Source organism: Asparagus officinalis, chromosome 7, assembly GCF_001876935.1.
Source record: "Asparagus officinalis chromosome 7, Aspof.V1, whole genome shotgun sequence".
Lineage (NCBI taxonomy): Eukaryota > Viridiplantae > Streptophyta > Magnoliopsida > Asparagales > Asparagaceae > Asparagus > Asparagus officinalis.
In genome coordinates this window covers 14,867,913-14,890,924 of record NC_033800.1, presented here as the reverse complement: position 1 = coordinate 14,890,924, position 23,012 = coordinate 14,867,913, and the positions used below count along the sequence as shown (strand labels likewise).

At 36.5% G+C, this 23,012-nt stretch overlaps 3 protein-coding genes across 3 annotated transcripts; 2 read left to right on the top strand and 1 right to left on the bottom strand.

Moving 5' to 3' along the window:
• LOC109846723 (receptor-like protein 12) lies at nucleotides 479-5,087 on the bottom strand. Its single transcript, XM_020415968.1, has 4 exons — nucleotides 4,946-5,087; nucleotides 2,298-3,553; nucleotides 1,859-2,230; nucleotides 479-1,378 (listed from the first exon to the last, which is right to left on the bottom strand). The coding sequence occupies exons 1-4, from the start codon at nucleotides 5,085-5,087 to the stop codon at nucleotides 650-652; spliced, it is 2,499 nt and encodes an 832-aa protein (XP_020271557.1). The 3' UTR covers nucleotides 479-649.
• On the top strand, nucleotides 7,349-8,386 carry LOC109846722. Its single transcript, XM_020415967.1, has 2 exons — nucleotides 7,349-7,688; nucleotides 7,827-8,386. The coding sequence occupies exons 1-2, from the start codon at nucleotides 7,349-7,351 to the stop codon at nucleotides 8,384-8,386; spliced, it is 900 nt and encodes a 299-aa protein (XP_020271556.1).
• LOC109850103 lies at nucleotides 17,411-21,641 on the top strand. The gene is made up of 3 exons (XM_020420025.1): nucleotides 17,411-17,817; nucleotides 18,105-18,145; nucleotides 21,052-21,641. The coding sequence occupies exons 1-3, from the start codon at nucleotides 17,522-17,524 to the stop codon at nucleotides 21,066-21,068; spliced, it is 354 nt and encodes a 117-aa protein (XP_020275614.1). The 5' UTR covers nucleotides 17,411-17,521; the 3' UTR covers nucleotides 21,069-21,641.

Genomic DNA, 23,012 nt, shown 5'->3' with positions numbered 1-23,012 from the left:
CATATTTTTAAAAAAATAGAAAATATATAAAATGCGACATTCAGAGACATGTAAATAAACTAAGGTGGTTTACATAAAAAATAAATATTTGGGCAAAAATTAGGATGGTTTTCATGTAAAATCTCTTTAATATTTGACACAACCTTATAAGTAATTAATTTACCAAACATAACTACTTTTATATTCTAATAAGTCAAGGGGTTTACCAAACAATTTCCTTATTTTCTTATATATTTATAAGGAGTTTGAGAATAAGTATTAAGTAACTTACAAGTACTCAAAAAATAAGTAATAGCCAAACATGCAGTAAGTGCTATTTAGCCTTAAATAAAAGAACACTCTCGCTTGACCTATACCCTCCTTCAAACATCAGCAGATACAAATTTATGCACCGCACAAAGCAAATCAATATAATCAAGAATTTTTCCAAAAAAACTTTCAACAAAGACATTTAGTTGCAATACTCAAGATGCATTCATCACTCGCAACATTTTGTATCTTATTTATCGAAGATTAGCATTTCACTTTTTCCATTGCTTCAAATTTTGTAGCACAAGCAATCCCCACTCCAAATCCTCCACCAACACACAATGCCAATCCAATCACATAGCTCGCCACCGAATTGCTAGACTTAGAATGCTTCAGCGTATCAGTCCCATTTCCCCTCCCTCCGCTGCATTTCTTCGATAACGGGCTCCCACGTAACCACTGATTTCCTCCAAAAAGAAGTGTTCGGAAATGTAGAGAACTGATTGCTTTGAGGAATTTGTTCAGAAAAATAGTTGTGGGAGAGATTCAAGTAAGAGAGGCATGTGAGAGACGTCATTTCTTGAGGAATCTCACCATAGAGACTGTTAGTCGAGAGGCCCAACGACTCCAATTGTTTCAAGTTTCCTACTGATGCGGGGACCTTTCCTATAAACGAATTGTACGAAAGGTTTAGTGCATGAAGTCCTTGGAGCTGACCAATCACCGCAGGGATATTACCTTCAAAGTGATTATTAGAGAAATAGAGAGACATAAATACCTTTGCCAATAACCTTACTAGTGTCATGACCAACCCTTCGCTTTTAACTGTAACTGCGTTCTGGTAGCAGGAGGGAGACGATTTCTTGTATTCAAATCGCAGAGTTGAGAGATTAGAATCTGAATGCATCATTGCCTTCAATTTCTTGAAGAAATCCAAGGGAAGAGTGCCGTTGAAGTAATTAGAGGAAATATCAAAGATTTGAAGCATTGAGAAGGTATTGTTATTTGAATGAGTCTCTGGAGGAGAACCAACATAGCCATGGAGTTCATTTGATCTCAGAACTAGAACTCGAAGAGAACAAATGCTCCCCAGCCAAAAGGGGAAAGACCACTTATGTGATTGCTTCCAAGATCAAGAACCTCGAGCTCACTGCATCTGGTCACTAATTTAGGTACATTCCCTTCCAAATGATTGTCATTGAAATTTATTGTTCTTAACCCACATCCTTCACTGATGTTCCAGGGAATAGTTCCTCGAAGCTGGTTTCCTCCTAAGTTTAGCACTCGGAGTTCATTATAACTTTCCAAAAGACACGGAGGACACAAACCATTCAAACCGTTGTCAGAGAAATCAAGGACTACGAGATTGATTGCATTACAAATTGATGGTGGAGTCTCTCCCGTTACATTATTGTGAGCAAGTGAAAAGAAAATGGTAAAATTAAGGTAGGAGGTGAGTTTCGGTGGAATAAAAGACGAGAAGCTGTTGTTCGAGTAATCAACAATGATGATACTTGTTGGGGGAAGTGGAATAGGCCCTTTGAGCAAATTTGAATGGAGATCAAGAGTTATTGCTGTATTCTTTTTGAAATTTGGAAGAGGACCTTCAACAGAGGTGAACATGTTGGAAAGACTGGTTTAAATATATCAGACTATTGTTCCCAATATTCCATATCCAATCGGGTACTGCACCATGAATTTTATTGTTTGAGAGGTCTAGGATACCCATCTGATCTTGATGCATTGAGAAACTTGGAACCCTCTTCAAATTGCAAGTAGCTAACATCAACGCGCCAAGTTTGGGGATAGAAGCATTACCACCCTTATCCTCTACCGAAATCCTATTATTTGATAGATCCAGACTCGAGAGGTTACTAAGAGCAGTAAACCAATCAACGTCAACTGTCCCGCTAAAGTTATTTCGATGCGATGGTAAAAACTTTAAGCGCCGAGAGCTGAAAGACTGACCTTGGAATCTCTCCTAGCAATATATTATTGCTCAAATCCACAGTTGCCAAGCCAGGTGATCCATTTTTTATTCTTCAACTTCTAAAAGTTGGTTCAGACTCAATTGCACTTCTTGTAACAATGCGAGAGCAAATAGAGACGTCCGGATTTTCCCCAGAAAGAAAATTATTACAAAAATCAATCTTCACTGCATGCTCAAGCTTTCCAATAGATGAAGGGATCGGACCAGTCATCCTATTGTTTGAAAGTATCAGCTCAGACACTCTTGGTGGCATAGAAGAAGGGATTGGACCGGTGAAATTATTGATTGAAAGGTCCAAATAAACAACTTGGCTTAAGTTGCCTACTGAAAAGGGTACGACTCCTGAAAATTGACAATTGAAAAGATCCATTCTTGTCAGAGATTTCAGCTTCCCTATAGAATTCGGCAAATACCCAGAAAAATTCGACCCGGATAGCACCAAACTATTCAACCTACTGTCATTAAAGAAATCTGGCAATGACCCAGAAAGCATCAGATTATTTGACAAGTCAATATTTGTCAAGTTCTTCAAGACAAACACATCCTTTGGGAAAAATCCAGTAAGCCCACAAAAACTGAGACTAACCACACTCAAAGAAGACAACTTTCCGAAGAAATCAGGCACACTGCAATTCAACTCATTCTGATCCAATCGAACCACCGACAACTTGCTCAACTTCGAGAGTGAAGAATCAATAGGCCCAGTGATCGAACAGCTCGTCAAGCTCAAAGCTGTCAGTTTCGGAGTAGATTTCGCCACCGCTGCGCCCCACCGATGCCCATTTGCCGAAATGTTTACACTATCAAGATACAACTCTCTCAACTCACTCGAATTCCCAATCAAAGTTCCAAGATTAGGATTCACAAGACTAAGAGAACTCTGAACCAAGGAAATCGTCGACAAATCAAGCGACACCAAGTTCGTCAACTTCACAATCCCAACGGGCACTTGCCCAGAAAACCCAGCATTTGATAAATTAAGATGGGTCAAATTTAAAAGCGACCCAATTTCATTTGGAATAGGAATTTCATCAAACACATTATACGCAAGGTCGAGCTTTCGAAGGGAGGTGATATTAAAGAGACCGGCGGTGAGCTTACCGGCGATGACGCGGTGGCTTAAGTCGAGGGCGGTGACCAGGCCCGAGACTGGGTCGCAGAGGACGCCGTCCCACCCGCAGCAGTCCGTGTCTGGCTGCCACGTGCCGAGGTCTGCAGAGGTGAAGGATCGTTTCAGGTTTAGGAGGGAGGAGCATTGAGAGGGGTCGGTAGAGTTACCGGTGGAGGAGGGGGAGGAGGGGGCGGTGACGGGAACTCATCGGAGGGAAGAGTACATAGAGGGAGGGCGGTGCGCGGAAGCAGGCAATAGAGGGAGGAGGGTGATTGTGATGTTGGGAATATTTGGTGGGTTGAAGACTTTTTAGGTGGCGGGGTTTTGATTAAAGCTCATTAATTGATTGTTAATTATGCAATTATGGCGAAGACTTTCGTGTGTGGTTTTTTTTTTTTTTGATTTTCTTTCGTGTGTGATTTTGGATGTTGAAAGAAGACTCCAACGGAGTGGAAGTCGTATGTTGAAATTTTACATTTTTGGCGGAAAAGCACAAGAGAGAAATAGAGTATTATTATTATTTTGGGGGAAGTACATCATCAGATATCAAACTAAAAGTATCGTTCGTGTCATTTTTTTTGGGGCTAAATTAGCATTTCAATACCTTATAGTTCAACTCATTCCACACTTTATATATAGCCTCATATGTTTTTCGCAGCGTTTATACTAGCTTAAAATTAGTACTTTGATATCCCCTATTATGCGATCTAAAAAATTTCACATGTATATTTTCGTATGACACTTTGAATCAACAAGTATGTGAGTGCCATATAGGAAAATTAATGTGAAGTTGTTCAAGCCTGCAAAATATAGGATGTTTATGTGTCAATTTTTAAACAACTCAGACTATATAAATACCGTGAAAAGCAAGTGAGAATATGTAAGAACAAAGTGAAACTATGAGGTATTAAAGTGTTATTTTTAATCTTAGTTTTACAAATCAAATGTTTTGAAGAGTCAACTCGAAGACGTGAGATGAGATTTAATCTGACCTTAAATTTAATCTGATACGTCTGTCTAACATTATGTTTATATCCTTTACTCTGTAATTGATCATTTTTATCCAAAATTGCTATAAATATATGTAGATCCTAAACAGATCTTATACATAAAATCATTTTTCTTACAAAGTCCAATTAGCATTTAGCAATGTTTAAATTTTTACTTTTATATTTTATACTTCACGATTGTATTTTCTACAACTGTAATTGTACCTGTTCACGATTGTATTTTCTACAACTGTAATTGTAAAAAGTCAATGAACTTGGTGCAAAAGTCGAGGACAAATACAATGCTTTGTATTGAGATGACACATTTGCACAAAAACTTCTGCTTAGTACCAAGTTCCTCCACACACACACATAAACACACTTGCGTACTTCAGTTTGTGCTATGATGTCTTGCAGGTCTGGGATTTTAGACCAATCCTTGCTTCATTTTTTTCCATGTTATACGGACATTTGTATGAGGTCTTGCTATGAGGTCTTGCAGGTCTGGGATTTTAGACCAATCGATCAGTCACTTATTGACATTATTCGTACAATACTAGAATTAGAAGACTTTTACTCTCAACAAGACCAAAGATTGACTTAGACCATCTCCAACGCAGCGGCATTTTGAGGCGAAAAGTGAAAATGCCGCTGCGTGGGAGCTCCAATCGAGCGGCATTTGTTGCCGCATTTTGACGGGGATGAACAGCGCGACGCTATATTTGGCGTCGCACTGTTCATCCCCCATTACTGTTTTTTTTTTATTTTTTTATTTTTCAATTTTTTTTAAACCTCATACTTTTATATATTTACAATTTGTCCCCAATTGTTTCATTAAATATATAAAACAACCCTAATAATATTTAAATTTTATAATTTCACCCCAATTGTATAATGTGGACAAAATAAATTATGGTTTTTTTAAATTAAAAAAATGCTAAAATTTAACAGACATTATTATTAATTATAATATTAAAATCTAGACATACATAATATAAAACTTCATTAAAGAGCAATCATAATACATAATTCAAATATAAATTACATATCTGAAATACATAACATATAAAAACTGACACACATAATATAAAACTTCATTAAAATAAAACATAAAATACAAACTAAACATGGTGACGTTACTTAAGATGGACAAGCAACTCTCAATAATCTGGTAGATCGGGGCCAGAGTGTCCAATATCATTGAAATAATTGCCAAAATTAGAAGCAGACCCTTGTTCTTGTTGATTTCTTTTTTGTATTATTTTAATCTGTTGAGCTCGAACGTACTCACGCACGTTTGGATCAGCAATGGAATTCAAATCTTTCATTATAATTTTCCATTCATCTCTATCTTTTTTCATGGCTATCTTTTCTCGTTCGATATCAAATGCTTCTTGCCTGTCCAAGCTCGCCTTGTCTAACCTGTCTATAAGTCGATTGTTGGAGGTCTCGATGGAGTCCACTACACTTGACTCATGATCATCATTTTTCCTTTTCAATTTAGCTTTTTTTACCCCAATAGGTCGTTCAGATGGAGTAAATGATGATAGTCTAGGAGATGTTGATATAGGAGATTCCGGAGTGGGATTATCTGATTGTGACGAGTCGAAGTTCACACTTTGGGATTGTCTTCGACCAACTTGTCTTGCTGTGGGGACATCATCTTTGAATTTTTTGAAATTTTTAACCATATTCCAGACATGATCAAATTTGAAACCTTTTTTGTACTTCGGTTCTTGCATAAATAACATCTTTGCTCGAACTAACTGTAAATTATAGTGAACATCAAGTTATGTATTTCAACAATAATAATAAAATTCAAACGATAATTAATAGAATACTTACAATATCTTCATCTGAAGCACCACTTGGATTCAGATTCTCTACTTGTCTCAAGCACGCATTCAATTTCCTTACTTCATTACTTATGATTTCCATTCGAGAACGTCGGCTCACACGCATCTCAAAATGCTGATCTCGAAGTTCATTGTATTTGTCCTCCACACGAGACCAAAATGCATCTCGAGACTGGTTTCTACCGATAATAGGGTCTTGAGAAATATCCAAGAATACTTGACAAATGAGCACATCTTCAGTAACCGTGTATCCAGATGATCGAACAGACATTTTTTTGTAAAAGGCGGTTGGTTTGGAGATTATAAATACTTTGAAGAAATACTTCGAATTGGGTGGTTTGAAGTAGAATTCATGAATGTTATTTATAGCCAATCCAAATTTGTTTGAATTTGAATTTGAATTTGAATTTGTCGGTGGTCAACATTTGAAATTGAATCATTTTGTACAAACTGATCAGCTTTACACATTATCCAACGTTGTCGGTGGGAATCAATTTTTGAAAAACTGGTCAGCTTTACACATTGTCCAACGTATACACAGCTCAGCTCTCCTTGAATTGTGTGAAAGCTTTGTACGAGTGGGAATCAATTTTTAAAATCAGGTCAGCTTTATACATTGTCCAACGTATACAGCTAAAAGCAAATTTGAATTTTGTGACAAATTGATAACAGCTGGAAAGCATTTCCTAAAATCAGCTCAACTTTACACATTGTTCAATGTATACAGCTAAGCAAAGTTTTATAAATAGCATACTAGATTAGGTACATCCACACAATTACTCGTTGTTGTGTTAAAATTATTATTCTCCATTTCTGTATACTTCAGTCATTCTTTTCTTACTCCAAAAATGAATTTCGATGTTGGAGGCCCATCATATTTATCATCATCTTCATCTTCGGATGATGATAATTTTCTGTCCAATATCATTGTAGAGATTGATGAAACCGAAAAAGTAATTTATGAGTACATCAACAACAACATGATCATCGCTAACAATTTACGTCAACAAAACTACAACCGATCCATGGTGGCTCGATTCCTGGTCATGCAGTGATCAACCGCGATCGAGAAAATGCGCATCAGAATTTGGTCATAGATTACTTTGCCGATAATCCACGTTTTGGAGAAGATATGTTTCGTCGTCGATATCGGATGTCAAGAAGTTTGTTCCTTCGTATTGTTGATGCAGTGAAAGATCATGACTATTACTTCCAACAACGAAGTGATGGACTTGGTAGAATGGGATTATCACCGTTACAGAAAGTAACAGCTGTTTTTCACATGTTGGCATACGGTCTACCAGCTGGTGCTACGGACGAATACGTTAAAATAGGTGAGTCAACAGCAATTGAAAGTATGACAAAATTTTGTCGTGCTATGGTGGAAATATTCGCAGAGCGGTATCTACGAACACCTAACGCTAACGATATTGCTAGGCTACTCTATATTGGAAAAAAACGTGGTTTTCCAGGAATGTTAGGAAGTCTTGATTGTATGCATTGGAAATAGAAAAATTTTCCAACAGCATGGTCTGGGCAATACACAGGACGTAGTGGGTCACCAACTATTATCCTCGAAGCTGTGGCAGATTATGATCTTTGGATATGGCACGCATATTTTGGTATGCCAGGTACCAATAATGATATCAATGTGCTGGAGTCATCTAATCTTTTCTCTAACCTAGCTCAAGGTATTGCTCCTCCCGCTCACTATGTTATTCAAGGAAAAGAGTATAATATGGGTTATTATTTAGCTGATGGTATATATCCGAAATGGGCTACTATTGTACAAACAATCCAACAGCCACAAGGTAGGAAGAAAAAATATTTTGCCATGAAACAGGAAGCATGTAGAAAAGATATAGAACGTGCGTTCAGAGTTCTCCAATCACGATTTGCAATCGTGGCAGGATCAGCACGTTTTTGGAAAAAACATGTATTATATGACATAATGACTGCATGCATTATTATGCATAATATGATAATCGAGGATGAACGTGATCTTTATGCACTAATTCAAGAAGTGAGGGAAGCACCAACACCAGAAGTTGATATGGTAGCAGATGAAACTACAAGATTTACTCAATTTATTGCACGTTACGGAAAAATCAAGGATAAAGATGCCCATATTGCGCTTCGTAATGCATTGATAGATCATCTATGGGAGGAATACACTAATTCAGATAGTTAAGTGCATACTAAATTTGTAAATTTTATTTTCTGTTGTGTTCTTGAATGTAATATTTTGGCAATATCAATAATAAAAATATAATATTTTAGCAATCAAGTTATTTTAATTAATAAAATAATATTTTATTGTTTTATTAGTTTAATTTTTTAAATAATAAATCATTTTGTTTGGAAAATATGTGAAAAAATAAAATTTGATATGTGAGGTTAATTGTTGAAATAGTTAAAAATATAGGGAATAAAAAATAATCATATAAAAATAGATAAAAAGAAAGATACTGAGAATATTCCTTTTTGGTGCAAAAAATGGTGCAATGGGTTGGAGATGAATTACTGTTAGATGTGACTTTTGCACCATTTTAGTGCAAAATTTGCACCATTTTGAGGCAAAGGGTTGGAGATGCCCTAAGTACTTGATCCTATCTGTTAATATGCTTGCTTTCTAATTGTTCGCTTACATGCTGTTAATGCACTCTTACTGTGTGGAATCTGATATTCTCAAAGTTGTACGTGCAGGAACATGTGCTTAGTATGACTATACATTTATTATAGCTAATTGCATTGTGGATGCTCTTTAGATTTCTAGATAATGTCTTGGCTTTTTCTGCAGTAACCATGCATCCTTTCGTTTGATATGCTTCCTGTCTGCTTCTGACATTGCTTGGGCATTTGTGATATATAGACGATATTGGATTTAAGCTTATGGATTGGTTAAGTATTACTTGGAGACTATTTCTGAAGCTATGCACAATACTTGTTCTTATGTTGTTTTTTGACATATGCATATCTTTATTTATTCATGAGGTTGCATGCTTACATAGTGTCTACCAAGCCTTGAGATCATAATGTGATTTTTTTTTACTTTTAGGCTATGATGATTGTCAAATTTTTTGAGATTAGCAACCTACAATATCTATTGATATTGCACTGGATGGCTAACAATGATGATATTGACCAATTTCTAAGCCCTTAGCCATAATTTGCATATACATGTGGCTGGTTTATTTTATGTGATGTCAAGAAATATTTTCAAATGATTTTTTGCGCATAAAGTTCATCAACATGCATAAATTATCAAAGTAGTACCCGATAATAACAAAGTAGTACATATCCAGGCTTTCATTTTAGCGATTTTAAATAAATTTCTAGACCATGATGCTCTCCAATACATTCCTTACTCAGATTGGAAACTTCATTGTAACCTACTTCATGGGCGTGTGTTAGGAGTTCATTTTTGTTGCAAAAAGTGTTGGGTCCATCTTTGCAGTAAGGACACTTCCTATTTTTATTTCGTTCTATAACTTTTACAGCATTAGCTCTTAGCATAATTTCTGCTAATTCCATGATATCCCACATTTCATCTTGCTCTCGATCTGCATCCGTATAGGCAATCCATTCTTCAAAGGTTTGTTTATGTCCAGTAATCCTTCCACGCTGATAAAAAAAACATAGTAAATTGACATTAAAATAACCAGCTCCATTGTTTATCAATTTTTTTTAAATATTCTTACCTTTGATGATGGTGCAGATAAAGATTCACCAATATTTTTACTTTTCTTACTCATATTTTTTTTTGTTAGAATTTGGTATGCAAACATTGCATTTTATAGATGTATATGGACTGGTACGTTAACTTGGTGGTTGGAGGTTGCATCTGACAATATTTATTTGGATCAATAAATTTCTACCGGTATTTCCCATGGTTTTGAAGCGTTCATGGCTTTGAAACCTAACTGGTTTTGTTTCTGATAGTTGACTCAACTACACGGTCTCCATTACGTAGATGTTTGGTATTTTCAGGTTTGATGCGATTTGCCATGTCATATACATATTTATGACTAATCAGGTTGTTTATATATTGTTTTACAAGTTTCATAAGAATTTTTCGCTAATTCAAGTACATATTTCATAAAATTATGAATAATCAGGTTATTACTGGTTTCGTTTAGTTTTTTCATATCAAATAGGTTTCGTGTGATTTTTCCATGTCAAACAGGTATATTTAATGTCAAATCAGGTACGCAGTTCATACCAATAGAATCATGTTATTCCAGGTTTCATATGATTTTTTATGTCAAACAGATATTTATAATGAGCGCACTTTTTATTTTGGTAAGATTACCTCCCATAACGATCACAAATAAATTTGTCTTTAGTGAGGGTAAACTTACCATGATGACCGTATACGCTTTTTCCTACACACTTCAATACCAACGAAACACAAGAAAAGTGAAAAATGTCTAATCAATAAAAGTTTTTCGTTTTTTTCCATACCAACCAAAAATAAGAAGAGTGCATACATTGATTTACCACCACGTTTTATGTGTGAACCAAATCCAAACAATATATTTTTTGGAAAAGTTTGAAAACCCCAAACTTGGATTTCTTTCCATGGAATTGTATTTCCCAATATATGGGCAACGAACCAAACAGCCGCTTACAGAAAAATCTTTTGAACTTGCTATATTATCATAAATTGACATAGGTTTCTGAAGTATTAGACAAGGCCCAATCTTGATTTTGACAAATCAATTTTTACTAGAGAGCCAAGTAGTGCAGACATGATATTAGTGGGATTCAAGCTCATATTAAAACTTTAATCTGATAGGATCATGTCGAAGTTGATATTTGTCTCCTCGCTCTACAGTGAACATTTTCAATACAGAAGTACTAGATCGATTTTAGACCCTAAAAAGGTTCTATCTACCTGTCTAGCTTATTGAAAAAGCATATATAGTGATGTCGAAGGTATTATCACCTATTTGTCACCAGTCACATATATATAGAAATGAAAACAAGAGGAGTAATAGAAAGAGAAAGCCGAGGACAAGTTTCCTGTAACTCATTGGAAAATTTCTAAAGTTTGATGCTAAAAATGCATGCATCATACAAACGGACACCCAAAAAAAACAAAGAAAGAAAAGGAGGACTTGAGAGGGCAAAAAACAATAAATAAATAAAATAAAAATTGGAAAAAAAAGGACTTGAAAGGAAGAAGAGTTTAACAGGCGATGATTTTGAAGTGTTGTGGTAGTAAGACTTGTGCACATACCAAGTCTTGCATGACTTTGAAGACTTAGGGGACATGTCTTTTTTCTTTATAATTCAAAGAATAATGAAGGGCGTGGAAAGAGAATAAAAAAAAAGACTTCAAGACTTGGGAGTCCTGGATTGGAATTTGGACGTAGTTTTGTAATCAATTATATAGCACAATAGAGGACCATGGAAGTTACATTGTACTGAAAGAAGGCTAGCTATGAAAAGAATGTTGGCCGTTCAACTTTGGATAGAAATTAGGTCTCTACTCTACAACGTGTATGGAGACTTGGGAGTCTGAAAATTCTATCGCAATTATTTTGTTAGACATTATGGCATATTTGATTGCAAATAGACCCAAAAACACATTGATAATCAGAAATATCACAAGTCCTAACACAGGAGAAAGATGACCAAAATATTTAACATACAATATATATGTCATAAACAAGATTAGATAAACAAAAATTGAATAGAAGAATTTAACATATACAGTTTGACACTCGCCGTGAGGCCTCATCTTCACCTTTTGAATTCCAAATCATGGAAAAGCGATCAGCTCCAACTATGTCGGATAAATTGACCAACAAAAATCCACCAATCTCGGCCGCATCTATTCGCTAAACTTCCTCCATCACCTATCGTTCCTCTCGGAGAAAAGTGAACACCAACAGTGAAGGTAAGAAGAGTGGGTTAGGAAAACTATTTCCCCAACGCCAACAATGCACACCGGTAGTAGCTGTGTCTCGTGATGAGCATGGTCAACATCCTCCTTAAGGCTCTCCACCTCATCATGGGCCTGTGCTAGCTGTGCTTCATGACGTTGAGCACCAGCCACAGCCACCTTCAGCTTCTCATCTTTACAGATCATCTCTCGCTCCATTACGGCTTGTCCCCTCTTGAGCTCATCGAGCTTGCTGCCTTTAGTTGATACGGGTGTATCTTCTCTTCGGAACTTAGCGATCCTCATGGGAGCTTAAGGATAGATGATTCTCATGATAACATGAAAATAGAGGTGTCAAACAGTACAAGGGAACGCAGGTTGGAGCGAGGAACGAGGCAGAGAATCGAAGAGTCAAAGTATCCAGATTTTAGCCTGTGAGTCGACTCATACATGTACATGAGTCGACTCATCAGGTTGAGTCGACTCATGCCTGTCATGAGTCGACTCACGAAACCCAGCCGTTTTGTCAAAAGTTTCTGCTCGGTCGACTCATCAGTTTATGAGTCGACTCATCAGTCATGAGTCGACTCATATGCAGTTTTGAGTCGACTCAAGAAATCAAGCCCTATTAGCAAAAGTCTCTGACCAGTCGACTCATCAGTTATGAGTCGACTCATATGTGTCATTGTAGGCATCGAAAATTGCCTATAGGTCTCCACGAATAGCTCAGTGTTAAGGAACGACAATGAACGTCACCATCTGGTTCACAGGAGTTCAATTGACGTCGATGAACGACTGAAGTGAATCGACGAACTACGTGAGCTGATAGGATTTCGGAATAATGAAGGCACGGGCCAATCGGGAACCCTGCGATGTTCACAAAAAGAACAATGCCCTTCATATCTCGATCACTCTACAGATAATCCAACCATCGGAGCAGATGTAACTCTTCGTCAAGCTTCCAACGCACTTGGAATCATTCAAATCCGAGTTCGGACGAAGAATTTACGACGGAAACAATCAAACATACGCAACGGAGCGTCTCAGGCTGAACTGGGACACCCGGGGTGTCTCGGGAAAGTCGAAACACCCCAGGGGTGTCTAGGCAAAGCCAAGACACCCCAGGGGTGTCTAGGCCTGGCCTAGACACCCCAGGGGTGTCCCAACGCCTAGACACCCCAGGGGTGTCTAGGCACCCTAGGTGCCCCCATTGCCTATAAATAGCAACCTTAGGCCTCATTTTTGAGGATCTGGGATTTTTGGAGAGTTGGCGAAGCCCTGCTGCAGTGAAGAGTGGTCGAGCGCTTCAACACAAGAGATGTCTTCATCAGATTTGCATCACCCGTGTCCGTTCCTTAGCATTACCCTTCGCCGGTAATCCTAAGAAGAGCAAATATCTCGCTTTAGCCGAGATAGGCGCTTCTGTAGGCGTCTAAAAATGCCTATGGGTGCCCGCACACAGCTCAAGACAAAGAGAAGGTGATGAACGTCGTTATCCAAATCAAAGAGGATTATCCAATGCCGACAAGCGCATGAAGCGAATCGGCAAACTGTTGATGACACGACAACGAACCACCACAATGGAAAACACCAAGTGGACCGCACGCGTTAATCAACTCAAAGCGTACAAACGCACCCAACAGTCAGTTAACACGCACGCATCATTCAGCTCGTGCATGTCAATCAGTGTGCGCGTCAGTCAGTTCACGATGGCGTTAATCAACGTACATTAATCAACTCGCGTGGAGCATACAAGTCAACACGACGGATGAGTAAAACGGGAGAAACTACAAGTCCTGGAAGATCGGAAAAGTCGTAAAACACAAGAAATCAGCGAAACTCAGCGCGCCGCGCAGGACGGACCAAACCGACCCGCGCCCGTGCGGGTCGGAATGATCCGACCCGCGCAAGCGCGGGTCGGAATGATCCGACCCGCGCCGGCGCGGGTCGGAATAAACCGACCCGCGGCGGCGCGGGTCGGGCGCAGGACGGAATGATCCGACCCGCGCGAGCGCGGGTCAGATTGTCCTGTTGCGCAGTCTAAAGTTCCAAAACACGTTTTGACAGTTTTAAATTGGTTTTTTGCAGGGTTTATCGGTTTTAGGGGTTCTTAACTGACTTGAGATCATCCCTAAACGTTGTTAGGCTGCTGTTGACTGAAGATAGAGCCAAATCCCTTGTTCTTATCCAAATAACCGCATTTTGAGGCCTATAAATATGAACCAAAGGCCTCCATTTTCTGGGGCGATTGATTATCAAGACGAGGAGGTGCTGCCGGATTGTGGAGTCAAAGGAGCACGAATTTCAGCGAGGGTTGACAGATCTTGGCGAGTTCTTCGGCATAAAGAAGGAGAGTTTTCGAAGGATCTGAACCCCGTTCGTCCGTCCCTTGAGATTAGGCTTGGTCTTAATCTCGAGAAGAGCCCTGATTTCGCTTGGTCGATCTCAGCGCTTCAAATCAAATACTTCCTCGGTGAAGACGAAGCTCTGCCGAATTTTTCATCAACCGGATCCAGATCTAAGGTGGTCCACGGATAAACCCCGGCACAGGCAAAGATCCCACGCAAAGCAGCGGGTGATAAACGTCCTCTGCGTTTGTTTTGACGAGAGTTGTAAACTTTTGTTTTCATTGTGTAAAAGTCTTATAAAAAGACCATCTTTTTGTTTTCATTGTAACGACCGAAGTTGTAATGAATACCACAATGAATACAACAATTTTCGACGCAAACAGCTTCAAGCTTCTAGATCTCCTCGCTGCCCGATTTTTCTGGATCAGATCTGATTGCCAGGTAGTCCACGGATATCGACGTCCCCGTCACAGGCCAAAGACCCACGCAAGCAAGAGACGATAAACGGATCTTGTGTTTATTTTCAAGAAAGTTATAATTTTTATTTTCGTTATTTGAATTCATTTGTAACGTTTGAAGTTTCTAATGAAATCAATGATGAAGGCAACTTTTGACGAAAACAGTCATGAGTCGACTCATCGGAGTTTTCCTGGTTCGTTTGGGTTTCTGTTTACCCGTTTTCCTGTTGGTTTTGGGCTTGGTTATTTACCAGATTGCCAACATCGTTTGTACACCTATATAAGGGATTGTTTTAGGGTTTAAAACAATCAGAGAGTTTAATCAAGAGAGATTAGATTGTAATTGAGATTTAGAGAGCTTATTCTTCAATTCTAGAGTGAGATTGTGAGAGATTGTAAATTGCATACTCATAATCTAGAGAAGGTATTTTCCTTCGCCCAAAACCTGAGTTATTCTTGTGTTCTTACTGTTTTCTCCTCAACTCACCTTTGATAATTCTGCAATCAAAGGTGCTCGCACGGCAACTCGTATCATTAGTAGCAGCCACCAGTTCGGCCACTTCACGAGCTTCCTTTTGCGCCTCCGTCTTAGCCTGGAGCTTGAAAAAGAGTTCCTGATAGATTTCAAGTCATCAAAACGACTCAACTCCAAGAGAGCCCCCAGGTGAAGTAGCTCCGGAAAGCATAGTGAAGACCGGCAATGAGAATCTCATACAGGAGTGCCTCATCAACAAGAAGAATGAACAGCACCACCGCATTGTCGTGATCAACTCGAAGCTCTAGGACTAACCCCCTAGCATCTATTCGCGGAATGAAAAGGCACTCTTCCAACTCCCCCTCGTAGAAAGGGCAGGACTTAGGGCCCATCAAAACGACTCACATCCCCTCCTAAGTACGTACGAGGGTGGATATCGTTGATATGATGGGTAAAGGGCCACTTATATTGACCACTGAGCAACCGGATCCCCAATGGTCGGCTCCTTTCCGGGTCTCTTACATGACTCGAGCCCCTCTCCCAATCCGGTTGGCACCTCTTTAGCTCCGACCTTGGTTGGAGCCTCATCACCTGTTAGCTCCCTGGCAGAAAAAGCTTCCTCTCCTACCTCCTCCTCAAGAACCGGATGCGGAGAATCACCCTCTATTTTGATAAACTCAGGTGAAGCGTGGATAAATATGGTATGTGATTTAGAGGTATACGAGTATTATAGACTGTGTTCTTTTTGCCTTCAATATTTAGAGGTTTACATACGGTTATCATCACAGTTTGCTGTCATTGGTGATGAATTGTATATTAACATTGCTTGTGATTGAAGTAAACTAGAATAGTAAGGGACGTCTCCTTAAGATATTTGTCAAATAAATAAGAGATTTTGCCTTTTCCTTGATATATAGACCATTTTTATCTGTTTGCTTTTGTTCTTTCCCTTTGAAGGGAAGGAAAAAAGAAGGAAAATAAAAAGAATCGAGAGAGAGCGAAAGGGGGTTGTGGCGTGTTGGTAGTGGCGAAGAATAATGGATGTGGAACCATCTGGTGGACACCTTTTGCTTAATTGTATCATATTTCACTCTTATTTTCTTAGCCCTATATAATCTGTCTCACTTGCTACATATGTGTAATGTAATGTTTTCTTTGGACAAATAACAGTCAGATTATTTGAAGTATGATCTAACTACACGAGCGACCTCGGAGTTCTGAAATGACCGATTCCGTGTAATTATAATCAATAATCTTCGGCCTACTTATATAGATACACAAACTCTAGGATCACCCATATAATTACGCTATACTTCATGGTACCTCATTATAATTAATCTATTTTTAAATGGACGGCTTACCGTTCAGTTTCATGACTAGAAGTCTCGAGGTCCTGTTAGTGCTGCATATAAATACATTTTCTAGTGTGCCGTGTGCATGGTAAACGTTTAATCTGATCAAGTCCGCGTGCATTGTTAGGGGAAAAAATTGCTAATGATCATGCAAAGATAAAATAAAAAGGGAGTTTTACAAACAATATTAAATGTATCATTGACCAAGATAATTAAAATCTTCAAATTCACAATTTGATTGTATGTCCTCAACACCAATGGTGAAGGATACGTAAACTTCATACTTAAGAAACAAAACCGCAAATAGAGATGAAACGCATACTAAGTCGATCGAACTGGACAGAAAAGTCAGTGATGGGTTTGTTTTTGTCAAACAAGTTGACAGTGTTGAACTAATCAGTGTTTAGCAACCTAAACAACCCAAGAGCCATAGTGTGATATTCTAGATGGAAGGGAATCCTAAGAGTCAAAGTATAATAAGTGGGGTGATATTCTAAGAGATGACTCCTTGTATTCTATGCAAGTAAATGTGTAGAGTTAATGTATGGAATATGAAGGGTCATGTATAAGTCATTCTTCTCCCTTTAAAAGAGGGAGTACTAGAAAAACTTTGTTAACCCTAAAATACCCTTCATCTATCATTAATTTAACAAAGTTATCCTCTCTTTTTTCGTTACTCAGAATCAGAAAAGTCTAAAGCCCTAGACATTCGTTCCTTCTCCGTTCCATCGGTTACGATTTTACTCCGGCAACTCAATCTCACTCTCTCTAGCTCATAAATTGGCGGTTACGAAATTGCAAAGATGCTTACTATTATTCGAAAGCACTTGGGTTGGGAGCAAGTTGCTATGTTCAAGCTTAGGTTTCGATTCCACAATCCCCGAGCTTTGCCACGAAAGTGCTACTTTCCGATCAATCGACCGATTCTTCCACCTCCGAATCTCATCAAGAGTCAAATTCTCTCCCAGAGCACTTGGGTTGGGAGCAAGTTGCTCTGTTCAAGCTTAGGTTTCGATTCCACAATCCCCAAGCTTTTGCCACGAAAGTGCTACTTTCTGATCAATCAACGGAGTCTTCCACCTCCGGAGAAAATTTTCTGGTATATCTTGATCAATTTATAAATTTTGATTTTGAAAATTCTTAGTCAATGCAATATCTTTTTATTTCTTAGAATTCAAATAAAAGTAGGTATGATGTTTTGATATGTGATTAATTTCATTCTGAAATTTTCGCATTTTAAAATTAAGCATAACACCAACGTAATTGCTTTCTCTGAGGCAATTTAGGTTCTATGCATTGGAATTTAGTTTATTTTCTTGCACTACAATTAATTTTTATGGCAATTGATATTTTCCTAATTTTTTAGTTTTCATGCATTATTTACAGGATTAAGTATTTGGAGGTTGCTGATTCTCCCATCTATCAAGGTAAATATTAATATTTGTTATTCAATTAATTTGGTTTATTGGATTATATATATATATTTATTGAATTGAAATAGAAAACAGAAACTTTTTTTTATAGGCATGATTTTATTTAGTTTAAGTAAATGTTAAATGCTTAACTTTCAATTCAAAGCAAATCTAATTAGCATCCTCAAGGCATCATCATTTACTACTTGGGTGTTGGATGGTTTATTCTTAGGCTTGAATTAAAAAGCAATAATAGTTTAATTGTCAATATAGTTTATAGTGCTTATTGGAGAATTCTATTGTATTGCTTTTCTTTAAAAACTTATGTTATAGTGATTAAGTATATAGATCAATGATAATAGTTTAATTGTCAATATCATATTTACTGCATGAAATTATAGCAAATTTAGAGCTGATTAAACCATGAGAAATTATGTCCCAGCATATATTTCTAGAAGAAAAAAAAGACCGCAACTAAAAAGTGTTCAACTTGAATTGATTGCACATCATTTAAAGAGAATAGAAGCAAATGAACAAAAAAAAAATCACAAACAATACTTTCATAAAGTAAACTATATATGAAAACCAACTATTCTTAACATATCGAAAATTTTTCATACATTTCATGCATTAAACTCATCTAGCTTTAATTCATTAAGGATGTCAAGCCTCCTCGAGGAACTTGTAACCATTAATTAAGCGATACAATTTATAGTGTTCTGGTTCTGGTTGTAAGTCGTCTTCAGGACATTATCTATGACTCAAAAATTATTACATTTGTTGGCATTTAAATAATTGATTTTCTCCAAAACAAACATTTCATGCCTGAATCACGACTTTCTCTTTCTCAAGGAATTCTGTAGTATTTCATTCACTTATTCATATCAATAACCTTTCTTCCTTAATTAATAGGCTAGCTGAAAGGGCTCTTTTCGGCACTCCAATTTATTAGCATCTTGGTAACTTCAGAAAACTGACCTCCAACCTTACCTGCGTTCTTGATATGGAAATATTATTACATCCAAATGATATCACTTGGTAGCTATTCTTTAAGCAACGCCGAACAATGTGACATATGTGTTCTGTCTAATATCAGATTTTAATTCAGCACAAACAAAGAAATCTTTTTTAGTAAAAATAGGTACAATTTAATATTCACAAACAGAAGAAGATCCAATCGGTTTATTAGATACCATACGATGTCACATTGCCATTTTTCATGTATTGTGAAATAGAATTCTGTTACATGCATGATGTTATGGGTCGCCAATTGCATATATATCATTGTTCACATATGTGATTTTTCTATAAAATACCAAGCATATGCTATCTTCAAGGCTTTCTGTTCAAACCAAGCTTTATGTTAACAAGTATTCGTTATTAATTAATAGTCTTCTTTTATTCACTACAGAAGCTTTTTGCTTCCAATGATTTTCACAATTATAACTTTTTTTCATTGAATTGAAATAGAAAACATAAACTTTTTTCTGGTTATGCATGCTTTTATTTAGTTTAAGTAAATGTTAAATGCTTAACTTTCAATTCAAACCCGATCTAATTAGCATCTTCAAAGCATTATCATTTACTACTTGGGTGTTGGATGGTTTATTCTTAGGCTTGAATTAAAAATCAATAATAGTTTACTTGTCAATATAGTTTATAGTGCTTATTGGAGAATTATATTATATTGCCTTTCTTTAAGAACTTATGTTGTAGTGATTAATGATAATCTACTTCATTTATATGTTTTTTCATGTTTTGTGAAATAGCTTTCTGTTACATGCATGATGTTATGGGTCACCAGTTGCATATATATCATTGTTCACATATGTGATTTTTTAGTAAAATACCAAGCATATGCTATGTTCAAGGTTCTCTGTTCAAACCAAGCTTTATGTTAACAAGTATCCGTTATTAATTGATAGTCTTCTTTTATTCACTACAAAAGCTTTTTGCGAATGATTTTCACGATTATAACTTTTCACGGTTATGGATTTTCAATTCGATTGATGTCTACTACTTATGATGGTCTAAACTACATTAGGATATGAGTCAATGTGGTCTAAACTACATTAGGATACAATGTATAAAAATATATGTATACCGTGAGACCATGACAATACCCAGAACAAATAAAAGTTCATACAATAATACTCATATCCCTTTGACATTTGACCAAACATCTATGCTACATTGTATTTGCGCAATGAAAAAAAGAAACAGTGGTGATTTGATACATACCTTACTTAAAAATACTTAGTATTTTCCTTGAATGAAGTTTCTAAAGTCTCTTTAATTCACAGTTTGTATTGCATGTGTTAGTTTGTAATGAAATTTTTTAACAAATACAAATACATACACTTTACTGTTTGATTCGATTTGTAAAGCATGTGTTACTTATGTTTATATGTTTGATTTATTGCTTACTTTCAATAATTTGCTACCAAATCTGTACTTAATTTGTTTGTTCATTTCTGATGACCAAGAGTAATTAGAGGAAGAAAAAAGAAAAGCCAAAGAGCCTAATGCTTACCACCTCTTAGAATGCTTTTGATGCTTACATTTTGTAGGATTATATGATTTTGTAGCTTGTTAACGCCCAATTCATTGTTCTGTTAGAGCTTTCTTTGTTCATGAATTCTGCACCTTGCATTTTGCACCTTAGAATAGTTATTATGCTCGCACTTTTTATGCTTTGATACTTTTTTAGCTCATCCAATTAATGCACTTTTTGAGTAAAACTTTCTACGTGCATAAACTGTTAATTGTATTGCTGTTTTGGATAAGTGTGGAAGTCAATATCAGGGTGGATTTGTTCATTTAAATCGAGTTAAATGGAGAGTTGAATAGATGCTTAAAATGTAAATCTCATCTGTTTATGATTTTGATAATATGAAATGATAAGCTCTGTTTTATTGCAGCTATATGCATGCCTTGAGGCTGCAGTTGATTCTTCAAGCTACTTGACAAAAATTGAATCACTTCATCAGGAGGCCAATGCTATACCAAACATTTATCTTCCTACTGAAGTTACAATTTGGCCCCCTCCTTAACTCGAGTTGGATTAAGTTTATTTGATGCAGGTAAATGTTTTCAACACTTTCTATTTTTCATGTGTTGTATATTTTGTGCATTGAAGCAGATCTCAAAGAAGTTGACCTTTTCCAATAATATCAATGGGGACCCTTCTCGGTGGATTTGGGTAACAAAAGAGATGGTTCCAGATAATTTAGAGGAAGCGTGTGGAATTGACAATAAAAATTATGTTATAATTAGTGATGAGAATGCGGTTGATGGGATTGCTGAATTCATAGCCAAATTATTTTCAGACAGCTATACGATCAGAGTATCGATGGCTGGACGTCAAAGGTTTTAAATGGTTTTTCTATGCACAATTCCAGGATTTGGCACAAATTTTGTGGTCATTATGAAAATTTAACAATTTATGAAGAAAATTTATTGTTGTAATGCTTCTAAATTGTTGAATAAGACTGTTTTATATTTGTATGTATTTTTATATTTAGCTGCTATGCTCTATGGATTCATGAGGGCATATAAATATTACAAATATGTCCTATCCTTCGATGCCAAACTGTAGAGATTTATAATTATGCAAAAGTTCCATAGTTTGGAATGAAATATTTCGTAGTTATTATGAAATTTACATTCATTCAGAAACTTCATAATGGTGATGTTAAGCTTCTAAATTATGGGTTAAGATTGGAGTATATGCTTGTTGTACAAAAGACATTTGTTTATTTTCTTCAATTAGTTGATGTGCGCATACAATTCTCTTTTTGTATGTTTTCATTTGTTATTGAGTTCAAGAATATAAAGTGAATCTTTTGGAAAAGTAGGATAATTATAACAATTATAAATTTCCATTTAAAACATTAGTCTTTTTAGAATCTGAACAATGGAAATATATTTAGAATGCAATTTGTTTGTGTAATAAAAGAGTAATATTTTTGGCCCATCTTACAGGCTGGCAAATTTTTTAACTCAGCTCAAATGATGCCACTTCTTGCTATTAGAAATTGAAGCTCGCTAATTATGGGATGGTCTTAAAAGTCCTTTGCTCTTGGAGCCATATGACTCGAACCTTGTTTTGTTCTGTTATATATTCACAAAGAGCCAAATTAGCTAAATGATAACTCCATTTTACTTTTTTTTAGAAAATGCTAACTGATCCGTCAAAGCAAGTAAAGCTTGATTTTGTTAGTGGCCTTGTATTGAAAGGAAAATCCATGGCTTTTGAAAGAATTTTATTCAATGCTACTTGGGGTAACATATTCCTTAAACAATCTGTAGTTGATGAACCTGCCACAGAAGAGCCAAATTAGCCAAATGAACTGTTTTTTGTGATCTCGACTGCACACAAACTTTTGTTGACAAGATATTTGAAAAAACCTTGGAGTATTAATTTTGTTGGTTATTTTTCCCCCACAATAGGAATATAGATGTTTGAAAATCCTTTACTTGCATCTTTCTCTTCCATCCTATTAGCACAACCAATTTTAGATAGCTAATAAATATCTCCATATTCTTTTTTGACGTTTCAATTTAATGTCCAACAAGATGAACGAGTGCGAAGTGAGCTAAATAAGAATATTATGCAAGCAAGAATGAACAAAAAGTATACCGATGATAAGTTTGCACAAGTACTTTTCTTTCTTTCTATTTCGTTTGATTTTTGGCAACTTAATATATGCTAAAAGATATTATCTTGTAACAGTTGATCAGTAAGAAACCCTAGATAATCCAAGAGTATGATTCAAGGAAAGCCATCCCAAATCAACAAGTCATCGTCAAACTGAAAAGGTTCATGGAGTTAAAACTGCAAGGTAAAAAATAAGTTTGTGCAATAAAAAATAGTACTACG